Below are 15,558 nucleotides of genomic sequence, written 5' to 3'. Positions count from 1 at the left end.
TATTACTGAAACATTTTTGAAACCTAACATAAAATTAAAATATGAGCCCAATTACGTGGTTCATAGATATGATAGGATTCAGGGTTCCGGCGGTGGAGTTGCAATTGTTATTCATCGCCGAATCAAACATCGTGCTCTTCCCCATCTTGAGACGAAAGTTATTGAAACTTTGGGAATTGAAGTTCAAACTGAACTTGGGGTTTTATTTATTGCCGCAGCATATTTACCATTTCAATGCACACGCGAGCTCAAAAATTATTTTAAAGGTGATTTACAAAAACTCACCAGAAATCGTTCGAAATTTTTCATAATCGGTGATTTTAACGCTAAACATCGTTCATGGAATAATTCTCAAAGTAATTCCAATGGCAAAATTTTATTCAACGATTGTTCTTCAGGATACTATTCTATTTTGTCTCCGAATAGTCCTACATGCTTTTCTTCTGTAAAAAACCCTTCAACAATTGATTTGGTGCTAACAGATCAAAGTCATGTATGTAGTGATTTGATCACACATGCTGACTTTGATTCTGACCATCTTCCAATAACTTTTTCTTTATCACATGAATCAGTTTTAAACCCTATGAGCTCTGTTTTTAATTATAACAAGGCTAATTGGGAAAGATACAAAACACATATTGAGAGAAATGTCAATAATAAGCTTGATTTGCAGAACGAAGTGAATATTGATTCCGCTTTGGATGCATTAAAATGTGCAATTGTTGATGCCAGGAATTATTCTGTTCCAAAGGCTCAAGTGAAATTTGATTCACCAATAATTGACGAAAATCTTCAACTTCTAATTCGTTTGAAAAATGTCCGTAGACGTCAATATCAACGTTCTCGTGACCCTGTTTTTGAAACTATTTATAAAGATTTACAGAAAGAGATTAAACATAGATTTACTCTTCTGAGAAATCAAAATTTTGAGACTAAAGTTGAAAAATTGAAACCATATTCAGAACCATTTTGAAAGCTGTCGAAGATTCTTAAGAAACCTTCAAAGCCTATTCCAGTTTTAAAAGATGGTGAACGTTTTCTTGTATCCAATGAACAAAAGGCTCAAAGACTTGCTCAGCAGTTTGAGAGTGTTCATAACTCAAATTTGAATTTTGTGAGTCCAATTGAAAATGAAGTCACACGTCAATTTGATTTAATTTCTTCCCAGAATTTTTTACCTGCAGAAATAATTGAAACTAACTTGAATGAGATTAAATCAATTATTAAAAATTTCAAAAATATGAAAGCACCTGGTGACGATGGAATCTTGTATATACTAATCAAACATCTCCCTGAGAGCACAATGGAATTTTTAGTGAAAATTTTCAATTGCTGCTTCAAAATTGCATATTTTCCCAAATTATGGAAAAATGCAAAAATTACTCCCATTTTAAAACCGGATAAGAACCCAGCTGAAGTTTCAAGTTATCGACCAATCAGTTTGCTTTCTTCAATAAGTAAACTGTTTGAGAGAATTATTCTTAACAGAATGATGTCACACATCAACGAAAATTCAATTTTTGCAAATGAACAGTTTGGATTTCGCCATGGGCATTCCACAACTCATCAATTGCTCAGAGTTACTAATATGATACGAGCTAACAAATCTGAAGGTTATTCCACTGGAGCTGCTCTTTTAGACATAGAAAAAGCATTCGACAGTGTTTGGCATAAAGGTTTGATTGCGAAATTTGAAACTTTTAATTTTCGAATTTTCCTAATCAAAATTTAAAAAAATTATCTTACTGATCGAACTCTGCAGGTTGTCTATCAGAATTCAAAATCTGATAGATTTCCTGTCAGAGCAGGTGTACCTCAAGGTTCAGTCTTGGGTCCAGTCCTGTACAACATATTCACTTCAGATCTTCCTGATTTGCCTCCAGGATGCACAAAGTCATTGTTCTGCGATGACACAAGCATTTTCGTAAAAGGAAAAAGTCTTCGTGTCATATGCAGTCGATTGCAGAAAAGTTTAGATATTTTTTCTTCCTACTTGCAAAAGTGGAAAATCTCTCCCAATGCTTCTAAAACTCAAATGATAATTTTTCCGCATAAGCCTAGGGCTTCTTTCCTAAAGCCCAACAATAGTCACGTTGTCAAGATGAACCGGGTTATTTTAAGTTGGTCTGACAAGGTTAAGTACTTGGGACTAATTTATGATAAAAAACTTATTTTCAAAGAGCACATTGACAGTATACAAGCCAAGTGCATCAAATATACGAGATGTTTATATCCTCTCATTATCAAGAATTCTAAACTTTGTTTAAAGAACAAACTTTTGATTTACAAACAAATTTTTAGACCAGCAATGCTTTATGCTGTACCGATCTGGTCAAGTTGCTGTTCAACAAGGAAGAAAACGCTCCAAAGGATTCAGAATAAAATTCTGAAAATGATTTTGAAGCGTCCTCCTTGGTTTGGTACACTCGAATTACATAGACTTACTGGTGTTGAACCATTAGAAGCTATGTCAAATAAAATTATTAACAATTTTCGACAAAAATCGTTGCAATCCTCAATTGCTACGATAAGCTCTCTTTATAGCCAATAAGTTAGCAATTAAGTTAGTTGTAAGTTTTCTTCCCCTTTTCTGACAAGTAGGTTTAAATCCCTACGAATGATTAGTCCTAATTGCGAAAGCAAACAAATCCTAACAATTAAAATTACAAATTTCTAACAGTGTTGAGAAGTCACCATTTGTGATTGGACACACATACTCATTATTTACTAATATTTATCATAAATACTTAAGCTACTAACAAATCCCCCCTTAAAAAAAAAAAGGAATTAAATTCCACTTTTTGCCTTTTTGGACCACAGTGCAATGCATTCTGTCGGTTTTCTCTGATGGTCCGCCCTCTATGATAGACTGTAATTGCAACTCTTATCGGATAGACAATGGAGACCAGGCTGTTCATGCTAGCTTTTATACATGATTTTTGAAAGTTATACTTCCAGTGAGCGTGCAACAACAACAGCCAATTGTTAAAAAATCAAATCGTTTGTATACTTCAGTGTCAGCTGCGCTGGTTAAGAAAAGTGGTGGTTGGTTGTTTAGTTTGATTTACCCTGGTGCTGGGAGTTTCGCCTGATATCTAGTCTTGTTTCAGCTCTGATTTGTCGTAATATGCGTTTAAAGAACCTCTACAATTTCACGTCAAAATGTTCGAATAGGACTTTTCTGCATGGAATCGCTGAACTAAAATACTTTTTAGATGTATTTAGAAAGTTGATCACCAAGAGCTTTATGAATTAAAATTGATACCGAAAATCATAAGTGATATTTGTTCTCGAACTGTGTCATCATTCTCGAGTTGCATACAAGAATGGCAACATCGTTAACAATCGGGTACGAAAGCACTGCCTTAGCAAAGGCAAATCAATGGGAGTGGTTTGCACGCAAGGTTTCGCTAACAAGTGTAGCCTTGTTTGAAATCAGCTACGCTGAGTTTTTATGAAGCTCTTGAGTCATTATTCGTGAGCCAAATGCCTGATGAAAGTACATTTTTAATGAATTAAATATTCGTGAAGCCGACTCATAGAATCAAGCTACATCTCTTCGAGGCAAATTGTCATCACCATCAAATCTTACGTTTCCGAGGCGTTTTCTGAAAAATAGAGAACTCAAAAAGTATGTTTCAAATCTCATGAATCAGTTTTCGGTAAAATATCGAATTCTGCATCAGGTTTATCGAACTTCAAGATCAAAAATTGTGCTTTACGACAATCTATAGACTAATTGAATTGCCCTATTGGTAAAAATTAAGTTTACAAACATTTTAGCCCTTTCTCTACCATGGTTACTCTAGAGCACCACAGGTTTGGACGCCAAAAGCCTTTCGAAATGTTTACCAATCTTACTCAGTATATTGTTCGAGTATATATTTATGCATTCTGAGTAGCATTAGTAAATATTTCGGAAGGCTTTTTGCATCCAAACCTGTGGTGCTCTAGATTAACCATGGTACATAAAACGGTGTTGATAATATTTTTCTATGGCATAATTTTTCTTATCCACTGATTCTTAATGATTCCTTGAACTCTCAACGAATCATCTTGCAAATTTGTTAGCAAACCTTATCATTATTCCGCAAAACTAATTATTATTTCTTATTTCCATTTCCAGATGATTCCGACCACGTGTACGAGTCGCTGGATTCACACGGACAGTCCCGCCAGAGCACCCCGTCAGTGGATTCCGGCACCCTCAAGCACAGCCGGCGAGTTCCACCGCCTCCACCTGCCCAAATCTGTGTCAACGGCGAACCCCAAACGCCGGTTGGCGCTGGCTGGTCTAGTACTAACTACGCCCATCATCATCGTCACCATCATGCCAGACCGTCACCGGACGACAACTTTCTCAGCAACGAGGACGAGTTCGACTCGTTCGACAGTGACAACGAGAGTGATGAGGATCATCACCGCAAGAATGACAGCGGGGTGGACATCAGCAATGTCAAGCTGCCGGATCCCCCACCACCGAACGGGCAAGTCTACGCTCTGATGCAGAAAATCAAAAGCCTAGGAACCCTGTCGAAATCGGAAATCACCAAAGGACTGAACAAACTTTCTAAAAAGCGAAACAGCTCCACCAAGCTTTCGAAAGTCTTCACCGGCGAGGGGCTGACTTCCCCCACCGGAACCGATGAGTCGACCAACTACGAAAATACGCCCCTCCCGAAGCTCCCTAAAACCAAGTCCAAATCCTTCAAGCTACCCTTGCAGCTGTCGGGCTCTAAACCACCATCCGAGGACTACGAAAACACCGACTTCCACAGTCCAGTTTCGCCGAGCTCTCCTTCTCCGAACAGTTCCGCACTCGCATCTAGTCCCGCTTCGGAACAGGCAGAAAAATCCATTCTAGCCAGCATTAGTAACAGTGACTCGAGCAACGTCTCGACGTTTCGGAAAAAGTCCAAAAGTGGTAAATCGCTTCGTTCGAAGTTGCGCAAAAGTCTTCAGTCGGAATCTAGTCTCAACATCGGTAGCTCCTTCAACGGATCGCGCAGCACATTCTACGTGACGGATTCGTTGGACGTGGACTCCGGTATCTTCAATGGCAGCGAACCGAACAGCTCTTCATCGAACCTGAATGTATCGTCGACTGGGGACAAGGACACTTCGGTGCATTCCCCCGTCAAGGTTAGCGATATCAAGCCAGACACCGATAGGCGCAAATCAGCCAACGGTACTCCGGCCAGCCGACCTACAATTCCTCCACCGCCTCCACCCGCAAATGCTAACGCCAATGGGGATAAGAAGTTTCTTAAAAACCGAAAACTTGGGGCCACCTCTTGGTATGCCGAATGTGGTGTGTTCAAATCCGAAAGTCTCAAACAGGCATCGTTAGACTGTGAGCTGAAAAGCAAGGAACGAAGTACAACCTCTTGGTATGCCGAAGTGGGGCTTTACCAAACGAGCGGTATTTCAGTTGCCAGGTAAATTTTTACCTTTTATAAAAATTGACTTATTTTTGATCGTGTTTCTTTTTTAGCTCCAGCGAAAGCTCCGGTGTGTCAACTGGTGGCGAAGGTGGCCCGGGTGATGACCACTCCCACAGCATGTTCGTAAACGAACCGCTGTACCAGATCTACAATGCGGCCAAGTTGGAATCTCTCACAAGAGACATCGATGCGGAAATCGCCGGAAACACGGAACTTTACGATGACGGTTACGAGAAAATTTCCAACCACAGCAAAGATGGTGACCGCAACAGTTTTGCGGACGAGGAAATCGGACGCAAACTGCGTCCGACTGCTTTCGAGCTGATCGAACCGAATGTTGGCAAGCTGCGGACGCTCTGGTGTGAGATACCAGAAGTGATCAATTCGCAAATTCTGCGTGAGTTTGATGTTCAAGCGCATTTCTTTTACGTCTAATATTAACACTACTTTTCATTTTCAGTGACTCTTACGGCAAACGAAAAGCGTCTTCAGGAGGCCAAATTTGAAATCCTAACTTCGGAAGCGTCCTACTTGAAATCCCTAAACTTGCTGCGGTCACACTTCATCAACCATCCAGCTTTCCGGGACGTGAAAGTGTTGACCTCGTCGGAGCGAAAAACTCTTTTCTCAAACATTATTCCGGTCCATGAATGTTCCGATCGGCTGCTGTGCGACCTGGAAAACTGCTGGCAAGATAACATCATGCTACTCGGTTTAAGTCACAGCATATTCAAACACGCCGAAAAGCATTTCCACGTGTACGTGAACTATTGCGAAAATCAGGCCAAAATCGATCGGATGCTTAAGAATTTGAAAGCGCATAAACCCGAGTTCACTAAAATGCTGGTCGAGCTTGAATCCGACCCGATTTGTTGTGGCCTTAGCTTGTCCTCCTTCCTGATGCTTCCCATGCAGCGAATTACTCGCATGAGACTGCTTCTGGATGCTGTACTGCAGCGGCTCAAATGTGATGATGACGAGTTCGAAAATTGGGAGAAAACTTTTGTCCTGATCAACCGAATTCTCACACAGTGTAACGATGCCGCCCATCGAAGTGAGCAAATGCACGAAATGGAAATGATTTCCCGAAACATTGAGTTCCCCACCCACATCCGACCGCTAGCGGTCGTACCCTGTGGAATCGGTTCCCCCGGCAGTGTGATACGAAAGCTAGAAAAGCGGGGTGATCTGGTGCACTTGCTGTGGCGAGGAGACGACGCCAAACTAACATTCGGAAAGAAGTTCAGTAAGAGCAGCATCTACGCGTTCCTGTTTACTGATCTGCTTGTGTTGGCCAAAAAGAAGGGGTAGGTATTTTTTGAGGGTGTCAACCATTGCTTGAACATAATAATTTCCGCCCTTTTTTAGCGACGAAACCTACCTCGTCACTGACTACTGCCCTCGTGCTCTGCTAACTGTCACCTCCGGCGATGTTGTTCCCCAGCTGCCAACCAAGGAGATGCAGGCAATTGGCAAACATCTTATCATAATGACGCTGTTGGAAAATCATGAGGGAAAGACTGTAGAAATGGTTCGTATGCAACACGTGTTTCCTGTCGTTGTCACAAAGTATAACTTTTTTGCTTGTTCGTTTGTAGATTTTAAGCTGCCCATCGGAAACGGAACGAGAACGTTGGCTCAAGGTCACCGAGCCGCTGGCGTCGGAAAATCCAGACGAAAAAATATACGAACAGTGGGACTGCCCCCAGGTGATTGCCGTCCATCCCTACCAGGCGCTGCAACCGGATGAACTGGATCTGGACATCAAAGATGTTGTGAACGTGCACCGAAAAATGGCTGACGGTAAGAAAGAATGCCTTTCATCAGACGATTGTTTGCATGCAATCATCAACGCATCACGCTGTCTTACAGGCTGGTACGAGGGAGAACGCATTCTGGACGGTGCCGTTGGCTGGTTCCCCGGCAACTACACCAAGGAGATCTTTTCAGCGCACATCCGGGCGAAGCACATCAAACAACGGCACATGCTGCTCTCGTATACCTCCAAGTATATCGATACGACCACAATGAAGCTGCCGAAGAAGTGACCTCCCGCCCTGTCCGCGTAATTGTAAATAAACGATGAATGATTCCAATTCGCCCTGCACGCCCTGCAAAGGGTTAGAACGGGACGTTTTATCTAATAATCAAAAGCAATGTATATGTTAGCAGAGTGAATAAGTTGTGTAATTAAACTGCTATGTGTTGGATTTGAAGTTGTTTTGGATTGTCTAGTTGTAAAATTTTAGCACTGAAAACAAAACTCACGAGTTCGTGCAAATCAAATATGTGTGCAAAGCATAATTTTATTTAAATTATTCTGATAGACCTTATTGTCAAAGAGGAATATGTAGTGAAAAAAGAAGGTAGCATCATGTAAAAAGTTTAAACTAAGCTTGAACAGAAAAACTCCGAGTTATGATCGAATAGTATTAAAATTCAATAGAAACAAAACCACGCTTCTTGTTATTCGTTGCCGAAAAGTGTCATACAAATAAGGAAACAATTCCAAAAGGTTCGAAAACGATAAAAAAATGTTAACCCAATTTTTAACGCGATAGAACAAACCTACTCAGTACCTTCATCGGCAGTGACGCGGTTACATTTTTTATAATTTATCGATAATTCAGATGCGCTGCGTTCAGTAGAACTATTTGCTTAGATAACTAGGACCTATACCTACAATTCAATAGAATATAGGAACGAAATTGGCTCCAGATACTTAAAAAAAGTAGGTGATTGTAAAACTCATTTCTATTAACCAAGAACTGTAAACATTATGTCTCTACCGCTCATAGGGTGGAACCCTCCGTAGGTTCAAATATTCTGGCCTTCTGTCCTTTAACACTCGTGTTTTTTTTTTTTTTGTAATTCTGTCTTGCGGGATCATGGGCCGTATTATAAAAGTTACGACGAGCAATTCATCTCATTTGAAGTCTAGTCAACTCGTCTTCTCCAATGAGGCCCTATGTGTTCCGTAATTGTGGAATGTGTGTGTGTGTGTATGTGCAGATTTTTATTCTCACTCACTTTTCTCAGAGATTGCTGGACCGATTTTCATGAAATTAATTGCAAATGAAAGGTCTTGTTGTCCCATAAGACCCTATTGAATTTTATTGTAATCGGATTTTTAGTTTGAAGGTTATGTATCAAAATGTAAAAATCATGAAACATCATTATCTCAAAAACTACACAACCGATTTGAACAAAATAAATTTCAAATGAACTGGCTACCTTAAGAACCCTTAACTTTTGAATTTTATGAAGATTGAGCATGTGGTTCAAAAGTTATGAAAAGAAATGTGTTCTGAAGACTGTTTAATCTCACTCATGTTTCTCAGAGATGGCTGGACCGAATTCCATAAAATCAGTGTCAAATGGAAGGTCTAGTTGCCCCATAAGACCCTATTGATTTGTTTTGCAATCGGACTATTACTTTGCCTGTTATGTTTAAAAATGTGAAATCCAGCTATGAAAAGGAACATATTCCGAAGACTACTTGGACTCACTCACTTCTCTCAGAGATGGCTGAACCGATTTTCACGAAATTAGTGTCAAATGAGAGGTCTAGCTGCCTCATAATACCCTATTGAATTTAACTATAATCGGACTGTAACTTTGTCTGTAATGTGTCGAAATGTGAAAATCACGAAACATCATTATCTCAGAAACTACACAAACGATTTGAATATTATCAATAATATTATCAGATGAGCAGGCTAAGGGTTGACTGATGAATTATGATTGAACACGTGGTTTCAAAGTTTGGCTGCCCTATACGTTCCCATTTTATTTGATTATAATCGAACTTAAGCAACCGTTATGTATTGAATTGTTAATAAAACAACTAAAGCCCATTATCTCAAAGACTACATGACTTATTTGAACATAACTAGTGTCATACGAACGAGTCATCTCTCAAACTTACAAATAACAAACTTCATAACAATTTGATATGTGGCTCAAAAGTCATGGAAAGAAAAGAAATTCAAAGACTATTTAAAACTATACCTGCTTCGATCGATATATGTGGCCTCAACATAATTTTAATGTGGTATCGTACTATTTGAATGTTCCAAATTCATTGATTGATTGCGATGTGTTAAAAGTCTGCAAATGCACGACGAATCGGCCAAAGGATATGATCAAAGTCAAATAACAAATCGTTTGAAATGATTGAGTTTATCGAAATGACAATATCCTCGACTTTTGGCTTCTGTACATCGCCTTAATTCTGAATATATTCATATTGGGTGGTATTCGGCCATTTTCAGCAGATTTTCTGGCATCAATCTCGAAAATACTTATATTGGGAGTTATTTAGTTATTTTGGTTGTTTTCCAGAAACTAAAAGTGGTCGTCTTTAAATTCAAAATGGTTTCCAGGGTCAATGTTTGGTTTCTATGCATCATCTCGATTACGGAAATATTCATATTGAGTATTATTCGGTCATTTTCGACTGTTTCCTAAAAGTTGCCATTTAGCAATTCAAAATGGTGCCTGAGGTCAATTGTTAGCTCATTGCATCATTCTAGTTCCAGAGGTACTCATATTGGATGGTATTTGGTGATTTTAGGCTATTTTTCACAAACCAGAAGTCGCCATCTTGGATTTTGAAATGGCATTTGGGAACAATTTCTGGCCTCCGTGCGTCAATCTGGTCAAAGAAACGCTCATATTGGGTGGTAATTGGTCATTTTCGGCTGTTTTCCAAACACCGGAAGTCGCCATCTTACAATTAAAAATGTTGTCTGAGGTCGATTTGTGGCTTCAGTACGTCATAAAAATTCCGGAAATACCCATATTGGATGGTATTTGGTTATTTTAGGCTGTTTTTCACAAACCGGAAGTCGCCATCTTGGATTTCAAAATGGTATTTAAGATAATTTCTAGCCTCTGAGCGTCATTCTGGTTGAAGAAACACCAATATTGGGTGTTATTCAATCATTTCCGGCTGTTTCCCAGGAACCGGAAGTCGCCAACATAGAATCCAAAATGGAGTGTGTGGTCGATTTCAGCTGCTGTGTATCATTCTAGATCTGGAGATACTCATGTCAGACGAAAATCGGCCAGTTTTGGCTGTTTCCCAGAAATCAGAAGTTGCCATCCTACAATTCATAGTGGTGTTCTTGCAACATTCTGGCTCCGGAGATACTCATATTGGGTGGTATTTGGTCACTTTGGGCTGTTTTTCAGAAACCGAAAGACGTCATTTTGAACTTTACAATTGCCTGTGAAATTAATTTCTGTCATCTGGGCGTAATTCTGGTTCCGAAAACATTCATATTGAATGGTATTTGGTCATTTCCGGCTGTTTGCCAGACACCGGAAGTCACCATCTTAAAATTCAAGATTGTGTCTGTGATCAATTTTTAGATTCTCTGCATCTTTCTGGTTCCGGAGATACTCATATTTAATGGGAATCGTCCATTTCAGGCTGATTTCCAGAAACCGGAAGTTGCCATCTTACAATCCAAAATGTTGCCTGAGGTCGATTATGGAACATATTTGTTACCACTAAAACATTCACCTGCCAAATTTGGTTCCATTTAGTTGGTTAGCTCTCGAGATGTGCAGAAATTTGTGTTTCATTTGTATGGCATCCCCTCCCTTCCAAAAGAAAGAGGGGTGTCAAAACATTATGGACATATTTTTTATCCCTTAAAACATCTACATGCCAAATTCGGTTTCATTTGCTTGGTTTGTTCTTGAGTTGTGCAGAAATTTATGTTTCATTTGTATGGGACCCCTCCCTTCCAGAAAAGGGAGGGGTCTCAAACTATCATAGGAACCTTTATAGGCACCAAAAACCCCTACATACAAATTTTCACGCCGATCGGTTCGGATTGCATTTTTATATGTATAGATTACAACATCAATATTTTTTAAGAGTGAATATACATTTATTGGATTGAAGCGTTCATGTAAATCTATTTTTACAAATAAAAGTTTGAATGAGAAAGGCTGGGGCTGACCGCTAGGTGGATTAATTTAGGTTTTTTTTTATGCTATTGCTGCGCATCGCTGAGATCCAAGCCTAAATTGTTCTTTATTCCGGACCTTGATGTAAAACAGTCGTTTTCAGAGCAACGTTTGAATACACGGACCATTCGTGGACTAGTTTTCTTCGGACGACCGGAACGTTTCAACAGTTTCTTTTTCTTTATATCGGTTTAGTAGGCGGGATACCACTGACTTGTGAATACCAAAAATTTTATGATTTCAATTATTTTTGGTTTCAATTCGTTACTGTATAGATTACGTGACATTTCACTTTGCTCAATACTTCAGCAGATAATAAAAACTCCTAAATTCAACAATATTTGATCAATTCATCAAGTTTGAAAGTTAGGAACTGTAAAACAGTAGTAATTGTCCACGTGATAACCGATATCGACCACTTTGTTTACCGAATTTGTCAGTTGCTTAATCTGTGTCGCACGAGTTTGAGCACTTTATTAATATTTTTGAACTGTGCTGCCAAAAAACTTTTTTCAACGTGATTCTAGAAAATGGTGTGTAATTACTTGTTGTTGAGTAACATCAGGGGCCTGAAGACAAGTGATTTTACCGTAACACAATATAGCGTCGTTTGTTTACATTAACTAGGGGAGATAAACCCTCTATTGTAATGATGGATATTCTAGAATATTATTAAATTAAGTTGACTTCAAATAAAGATTTGGATACGGTATTAAAAAAATTATTACCGGTATTCGAACCGGTGATGTCTTCGTCGTCGAGCACATCCAACTCGGTGATGCCTGCTGTTATAAAACTCGGAACTGCACTTGGCAATAACTTACGCTTGCCGTTCACTAAATAAAAATCTTGTTCGCAGAAGTGGCGGGAACAAATCCTTGCGCTTGTTTTGCTCCCAGCAGCAGGCAGATTTGACAGTCCGGAAATGGAGAGAATTCGACACCAACGACGATTTCTTTTGAGATCAGTTACTGGTGCTAATTACGGGAGTCACTCCACGGTGAAATCAGGGTGAAGTGAATAAAATCTTTTTTTTGCTAATCTTTTTTTTCCCTTGAAAAAAATCGACTCTCTGGGACTTACAAATTTTTGAGCTGCGGCCAATGGAACGTAAGGGAAAAATTTACCTTCGAATTTCGTTTAGCAGTAGGGCTCAAAAGTTTCCTTTTGTCGAAAAATGTCCTCATACAAAATTTCACCTCAATCGACTTTCCGGGACTTAGAAATTTTGAGCTGGGAAAGTCGCTCATTTCACTTGTCCTATTCTCTCTTTCACTCCACTGTCAATCTCACTTCACGGAGGTGATTTTTGTTAGTCCTGTGCGCCGCCACGCCGCGCCTCCGCGCCGACATTTTTACGCACGCCGCCGCCGCCGATGATTTTGAGTCGGCGCGCCGCCGAGCAAATTTTTGCCACACCGATAGTCATTTCTTTGCTGGTTGATAATTTTGTTTTTTAACAACCTGTCAACCCGGATGAACATATTTTTATTTATTTATATTGAATTTAAAAAACCGAACATGAGAGTGTACAAATTATACGCAATATTTTAGAAGTGGTATTTAGTGTCACGCCAGTACACGCCGCCGCCGCCGATAAATACCAACGGCGCCACGCCGGCGCGCCGTTCGCCGCCGAAGGGAAAAATAGAAATAAATACTAGTGTTTAGTGATTGTTACATCAAGGCAACCAGTGAAAAATTGCCCTTGACATCAGAATAGAAAATTTGTTCATTCTTTGTCCGACCTCGAATAAAAATAGATGTTCGTTAGTGAAAACTCTTAAGTTCATTTAAACCTTTGGACATATCATTTCGGCGACGAGGATCTCAAGAATCCACGAACATGGCAGAAGATAGAATTGATCAGCAGGCGCAACCGGGAATTCCAGAAATGATTCTCAAGATGGCACAATTTTTACAGCAGATGGCAGCCCAGCAGCTACAGCCTCAGTATCAAACCCCGGAGCAGATTTTGGAGTCCCTCTTACCGATCAACACCGAGTTTGTCGTCGACGAAGAAAACGGAGTTACGTTCGGACGCTGGTTTAACCGCCAACAGGACCTCTTCGAGAACTATGCAGGCCAGCTGAATGATGCGGCGAAGGTACGTCTACTTCTCCGGAAGCTGGAAACCCATTCGCACAGCCGCTATCTCAACTACATCCTACCAGAGCTTCCCAAGGACGTAAAGTTTGAAGACACAGTCGAGATTCTCAATAAAATCTTTGGACATCAAACGTCAACGTTCCGGAAGCGCATCTGAGGATACTACCAGCTACGGCGGCAACGTCAATCGAACCTGTGAAGATTCTCGATTCCAGAACCTAACACCGGATTAAAGCCACAAAATATGCGGATGTCCGGGCAAGACTACTTCTTTTGTTAGAGAATGTCCAAATGTTAATTGATGAGTATCAACGCCATGTAAACTTAAACGATGACGCCACGATCATCGAGCAACAAAGCAGCAGCTCAAAATCTACAGTTCACGCCGTCAAGGACATGGAAGAGTGCACCGTATCAGCGAAATTCTTCGAAGCAAGAAGGTAAGAAACCGAAGACACCATGTTGGCAATGCGGTCAAATGCATTTTGTGAAGGACTGCTTCTTCAACAACCGCATAGAGTTCTCCAGGCGCGTTTGTATTAGTGTTATGTATTCGATTTTTCTTTGTTAACTGTAACAATTTTTTGTCACCTGTGAGAACTGTCATCTAAAAGAGAGAATAAATAACTACCGAGTTTGATTCACACTCTCACAAATTTCAATATACAGTGTAAAGCGGGCCGTGTCGTAATGTTCGTGTGTTTTCGCTTAGAGAACTCTATTGGGCACAGAGAAGGATACTGTTCCTGTTCGAAGAAGACGAATCAAACGATGTAGATATCCTGAAGGCTCCTGCTTCTAAAGGACCACCAGCTGAACATGAAGAAGTTCAAGAACTTCCTCCGCCACCATTAAAAGCTCCACCACAACTCATGGCTGAAGAACAACAACCCCTCCATACTGCTGAACAGCCACTAGACAATTGAAAAATGTTCCTGAGCAGTTAGACGATGAAGAGCCAGAAACCCCTGATCGACCTAGACGGCTCGTTCCGCTGCCTTCCAGATTCCAAGGGTATCGGCTGTTTTAAGAAGGGAGATGTTACATCAAGGCAACCGTTGGAAAGTTGTCCTTGACATCAGAAAGAAACATTTGATTATTCTTTGGACATATCAGTGATCAACACTAAATTTCATTTTTTTATTAACACTTAACTAAACTTAACTGTAATTTAATTTACACTTAACGTACCATAGAAAGATAACAATAACAATGTCGTTAATTAAAAATCATCTTCCTTTTATGCTCCTCAAATCGCTCCAGCGCTAATTCAGTATTTTTTTCAGAATTGTTGTTAACCATCTGCCGATGAACACTCAACAAGCAGAAAGCACTCTACCGCTGCTCAACCATTGTTAACTTCAACCAGGTTGTGAAACTGTCAACTTCGTAAAAAATTACTAAACTTTTGGTTTTTCATTTTTCTGGCCTCTTACGGTCTCCTCTAGTCCCACTATAATTAAGGCGATTAACAAAATAGCCAACATATTTGTTATCCTAGTGGCTGATGGTTGCAAACCAAGTAGTTGAACCTACGGTTATGGTCTTCCAGAATTCCCCCTTTTGCTGGTCGGTTTCCTTGAAGCCAAAAACGACAAACCTGTTCATTTTCTTCTTCAGAAAAGCCACAAAAATGAATTGTGAATTGTCATAAAAAATCTTTGTTCTGTTTATTCCCCAACACTCGCAAAATGCCTATATGGAAATAGCTAAATATGAGGTATTCAATTAAAATATGACATTTTACCCACCTATTGGAGGGTACAAAGGGTTTTGGAACGATCTATTTCTTGTTTCAAAAAGTGACAAAAATAGACCAAAACGTATACCAGTTTCAAATTTTTTTCAATTTAGATCTGGTATAAAACAAAATTTACACCACCGGTGCAGCAGTGAATTTGAGTTTGTTCCAAAAAAATAGAACAAAACAACGATTTGGACCACCGCTGAAGATGCCCTAACGGCTGATTTTTGGCTTGCCGTAGTACGAGCAGAATATCGTCTGCATAGACCAGTATATCTA

The 15,558-nt window shown here is 39.8% G+C and overlaps 1 protein-coding gene across 2 annotated transcripts in view; it reads left to right on the top strand.

Moving 5' to 3' along the window:
• Window positions 1-7,898, top strand: part of LOC129726153 (uncharacterized) — a 213,179-nt gene extending 205,281 nt beyond the window's left edge. For both annotated transcript variants that reach the window (XM_055682844.1, XM_055682843.1), the window contains 6 exons: window positions 4,127-5,438; window positions 5,495-5,841; window positions 5,905-6,751; window positions 6,813-6,975; window positions 7,043-7,247; window positions 7,317-7,898. In XM_055682844.1, the coding sequence (XP_055538819.1) occupies window positions 4,127-5,438; window positions 5,495-5,841; window positions 5,905-6,751; window positions 6,813-6,975; window positions 7,043-7,247; window positions 7,317-7,492 (3,050 nt within the window). In that variant the 3' untranslated portion in view covers window positions 7,493-7,898. The remainder of the gene's footprint in view (window positions 1-4,126; window positions 5,439-5,494; window positions 5,842-5,904; window positions 6,752-6,812; window positions 6,976-7,042; window positions 7,248-7,316) is intronic.
• The last annotated feature ends 7,660 nt before the right edge of the window (window positions 7,899-15,558 follow it).

The sequence above is a fragment of the Wyeomyia smithii genome, chromosome 2 (assembly GCF_029784165.1).
Source record: "Wyeomyia smithii strain HCP4-BCI-WySm-NY-G18 chromosome 2, ASM2978416v1, whole genome shotgun sequence".
NCBI classification, from domain to species: Eukaryota; Metazoa; Arthropoda; class Insecta; order Diptera; family Culicidae; genus Wyeomyia; species Wyeomyia smithii.
The sequence above is the reverse complement of the archived record's forward strand: the minus strand, read 5'-3'. Positions and strand labels throughout refer to the sequence as shown.